Source organism: Schistosoma haematobium, chromosome 4 (genome assembly GCF_000699445.3).
Source record: "Schistosoma haematobium chromosome 4, whole genome shotgun sequence".
NCBI classification, from domain to species: domain Eukaryota; kingdom Metazoa; phylum Platyhelminthes; class Trematoda; order Strigeidida; family Schistosomatidae; genus Schistosoma; species Schistosoma haematobium.
Genome location: NC_067199.1, coordinates 44,534,707 through 44,539,206, shown reverse-complemented (window position 1 = coordinate 44,539,206; position 4,500 = coordinate 44,534,707). Strand labels below are relative to the sequence as shown.

The 4,500-nt window shown below is 38.9% G+C and overlaps 1 protein-coding gene across 3 annotated transcripts; it reads left to right on the top strand.

Moving 5' to 3' along the window:
* Nucleotides 1-1,094: 1,094 nt before the first annotated feature.
* SGSM2_1 (Small G protein signaling modulator 2) lies at nucleotides 1,095-2,744 on the top strand. Of its 3 annotated transcripts, XM_051216526.1 has the most exons (6): nucleotides 1,095-1,717; nucleotides 1,748-2,010; nucleotides 2,045-2,104; nucleotides 2,138-2,213; nucleotides 2,244-2,348; nucleotides 2,384-2,744. In XM_051216526.1, exons 1-6 carry the CDS (start codon nucleotides 1,660-1,662, stop codon nucleotides 2,494-2,496), a joined length of 675 nt encoding a protein of 224 aa, XP_051067123.1. In that variant the 5' UTR covers nucleotides 1,095-1,659; the 3' UTR covers nucleotides 2,497-2,744. The 3 variants fall into 3 exon arrangements, with proteins under 3 accessions (XP_051067123.1, XP_051067124.1, XP_051067125.1); XM_051216527.1 differs by having other exon boundaries at nucleotides 1,757-2,010; nucleotides 2,138-2,348; XM_051216528.1 differs by having other exon boundaries at nucleotides 1,095-2,631.
* Nucleotides 2,745-4,500: the final 1,756 nt, after the last annotated feature.

The window sequence follows — 4,500 nt, the reverse complement described above, 5'->3', positions numbered from 1 at the left end:
TACGACTTGACACTTCTCCTGGCCCGGATATGGTTCATCCTGCCATACTGAGGGAGGCAGCCTCAATCCTGGCAACGCCGCTTAGCGTGATGTTTTCACACTCGCTTAGCCGAGGCAAACTACCGGAAAATTGGAAGTTGGCTCACATCACACCAATTTTCAAAGGTGGTCGACGCAATGAACCTTCAAGTTACCGGCCGGTAGCTCTTCTGTCGTTACCTTCAAAACTCATGGAGTCCCTGATATGCGACGGTTTAAATGACTACCTACTGTCCTTAAATTTCTTCTCACCCCAACAGCATGGTTTCAGGAAGGGTTACTCTTGTATAACCAACCTGCTGACTGCGGTGGACAGATGGACAAGCATCCTCGATCGCAAGGGAAAGGTTGATGTCATTTACCTTGATTTCTCAAAAGCTTTTGATAAGGTTAACCACTTGTGTCTTATCAACAAGCTCAAACGACTAGGTATCAAACCACCTCTAATCGACTGGCTTACTTCATACCTAAAAATCGACACTTTAAGGTTAGGGTTAATTTCACTTTATCTCAAGCTATGGAATGTTCTAGTGGGGTCCCCCAGGGCTCAGTACTAGGGCCTCTTCTCTTCTTGATTTACATAAATGATCTTCCTCAACAGGTAACGTCAGACTTATTACTTTTTGCCGACGACGTGAAACTTTGGAGAGAGATACGCAACCAAGACGATATACAGGCTCTTCAAGAGGATCTGACTCGACTTCATAGTTGGGCAGACGATAACGGACTTACCTTTAACACTTCTAAGTGTAAAGTAGTCCATCTGCGACATGTTGCAAACTACAGTTACAACTTAGGAAACTCCTCTCTAGTAGTATCCCAAGTCGAAAAGATTTAGGAGTCCTGGTGCCCCATGACTTAAAGTCTTACGCTAACTGTGACAAAAATGCCTTCCGAGCAAACCTTGCACTGGTAACGTTGAGGCGCATTTTTGGTCAGTTTGACGGAAGAACTTTCCACACAATCTTCAATAGTTTCATCCGTCCCCATTTAGAGTACGGAAACATAGTACTCCCCCCCTCACTCCAAAAGGATAAGGTCACTTTGGAGCGTATCCAACGGCGAGCCACGAAATCAGTTCGAGGACTCAAATCTAAGCCTTACGAAGAACGCCTCCGTTCACTAGACCTTTACCCACTAGAATATAGGCGTCTTAGAGGTGATTTATTAATGGCTTATAGTATTCTTAACACTTCTGGACATCCTCTTAAACACCTACTTAAGCTTAGTTCGAACAATAACCTAAGGGGTAACACCCAGAAACTGGAAACACAACATAGCAAGACGGAATGTAGACACAACTTCTACTCCTTAAGAGTTGTCAAAAGCTGGAATTCGCTGCCGGCCGAGCTAGTCCAGGCGACTTCTCAGGAGTCCTTCAAGAGGCAACTTGACCTATTCTTAAGGACCAAGGACAGCATCGCACTATGATTTACCAATTTCTTTTCCTCTTTTATTGTTAACATACCTAGGTTCCTGCCTGGAGGATTTGGTGATCCCCTGCTACTAGACACGGAAGCCTGTTAAGCGAAAGCTTCTTCTATTCCGTCCACAACCATTTGAACCATTTGAACCATTTGGATCGTGATTTTTCAACAACTGCGGTACTATATTTTTATTATGCTCCAGTGTCTTGATAGCCAGAAGGTTGCTGCTGATGCCGATATGGAAGCTCGAAGTACTTACTATACTCTAGTTTACCTAGTAGGTGTTCCAGATATATCAGAGGCGTCTAATTCCGATGGAACTTCCCAGACGTCTGTTCGAACACTAACAAGGACTCGATGTAAAAAGCTTGGAAGTGAATCCAGTCTTGTTTCTGGTCTGCCGAAAATAAAACCAGCATCTCAAACAAGGAAATCTATGAGATCTAGAGTTTTATCAAACAGAAGTAGAGGATTGTATGGTAACTACAATGGTAAAGGAACCGCACAAAAATCACGTTCCCGACGTCATGTACTTAAAAGAGAGGTAATTTGTATATTGATTTCTTAGTGTCCACCAGACGCAAAAATTGGGAAACCCTCCAGCTCTTATTAGCCTTCGCAATTGTGTCTACCATGAGGTTGCTTTAATCTTAGTAATGTCTTATTTCTAGAATGTTTGGTATCATGTGGGCGATATAGTTTCGCTATTGGATGTTGATGGTGAAGTTTTCTATGCCCAAATAAGAGGTAATAAGTCTTTATTGATGTAAGTATCAGGACTGGCCACTGATTTGGTTGGTGATAGTTGCTGCTTCTTAACTTGGTTGATCCCAACTTCGGGTTGCAGGGATGAAGAATTTCGACCATCAGATTATATAATAGGTTATTTGGTTTTTTCTTACTTCTTAGTTTTATAGGTATGGAAGAAGATGTACTGAGGGATCTGCGTTGTTGTAAACTAGTGTGTCGTTGTCCTTCTGATTATTTCCAACCTATTGCCAGCCCATATACTATACAGTCATTTAAGTAAATACTTCCCAATCGTGTTTCTTTAACCGCGGAACTTGTGTAAATATGTACATATAAGCTGTAAAAATTAATTTTTGCTCCTTTTTAATTTGTTGTAAACTAGATTATTTATAAAATCTGAGTTTTATCTCCTATAGATATGTTCTTGTCGTTGATATTTACCTAACAATACGGTGGTTGTCACAAATTTTCACAGCTCCATTTCAATTACTTGTATTTATTGGTTTTCTTTACAGTTTGGTACTCAGGAAGTATATACGTTTCCTTTTGTGATGCAGAGCTTACTGTGAAACGCTAATCTGTGGTAGTCGTGGTAAACTTCTTACTTGTGACTTTAGTTGGAAACTAGTTTCTGGGCCACGGAACAACAGCTCTGTTTTCTCCTAATCCATCATATTCGTCGCGTTTTTAGGGGCCAACCTAGTGCTAATTTTAGTTGGATATTTTATTAAAGTACACTTCAAGCTGTCTCTTTCGAGGGATATTTTGTGACTGTGGATTTTCATGTTCTAAATGTCGTGTATCGATTTTAGTTGGTAGGTATCCTCAGCCTCACCGTACCTTTATTTAACTCGATTCTCCACGTATTCGTGTAGATGCACACTGGTCATGAAAAATGATAACTTGTCTAATAATTCACTAATTGTACCAAATGTGAGTGATAAGAATATGTTACATAAAATTATGAATTGTTAGCCTGTCCGACTTCTGACTATATATTTAGAACGTACATTTGCTCATGAGCTTATAGTGGAGGCTAATTGATCGTCCCACTTTTATAATGACCCTCAATGCAAATTACTGTTCTGCACTTTAGACAATTAACCTTTAATCACTAAATTTCCGGTTAAAAAATTGTATCAAAAAGTTGATCCGTTATATAATGACTTTTATAACCAGTTTAACCCGCACTATCGAAGGGATCTCAACTAGGTCATTGAGGTACATGTATTCTATGAATTTGGATAATGCTATGAAAAGACGAAGGTTATCAGAATTACGTGATACATTTGTGCAATGTGTTTCTAATAATCTGATCACACATATACTTGTTAAGACATCATGTATGAGAAATATAAGATCAACTAGACAAATTAAACGGTGAGGAGAGAAAGATGATAATAATTAAGTACACGAGAACAATGCGAAAACCACGCTGTGTAGTAAGTCAGTATTACCAGGGTAGGTTAAGGATAAAAACAAATTGTTTTTAGACACATAAAGGGGGGTTTAATTTACGTATAACCAAGGCTTCAACAAAACTTAGTGTACAAAACTACAAAGATTAACTTGATATCAACTTTATTACCTGTCTCAACCAAGTGTTTCTCAGTGGGGGAAGATATTTGTCTATCCTGTGATCTTATTTGATCATTGGGATTCTTTTGTGTTTGTGGAAACTTAGGTATGTGTTCTGCCACCCTTACTTGCGGCTTACGACTGTTCCTTCCTATGTACATACTTCTACGCATACATGTAAATTGATAGACAATGGGATGTTACACAATCACTTACATGCTGTTTGAGTCTTCGGTGAAGCACGGACCTTGAGCTTTTGATAATCATGTGCTGGACTGCACAAAATGTCCTATTAGTAGCTAATTTAGGTCTTCGTTTGAACATGAGACTATTTGGGTTACCTCTAAATGGCAAGATAATATAGGCTCGATTTTTAGGTTCCAAAAATGTCACAGATCTCATTGTATTGCTACCTTTCCAACGGTTTATAAATCTCCATGAATAACTGTTATTCATTAATGTTTCAGCTAAGGGTTTCGTGTCCCCTTCAGTAGTATCACTAATACAAATACGATTGATATTGTTATTATTGGTTTTGATTGTTTTAAATGTGACTTAAGTTAAAAACAACGAGTAGTAAAATACTAGTCGGTTAATTATTATTATTAATGGCTTTATTCAATATTATATTTTGGTAATGCAATACGACTGTGTGATAACTGCTTGCAAGCCGGTCTGCTAGTGTACTACACTAACTGACAATTCC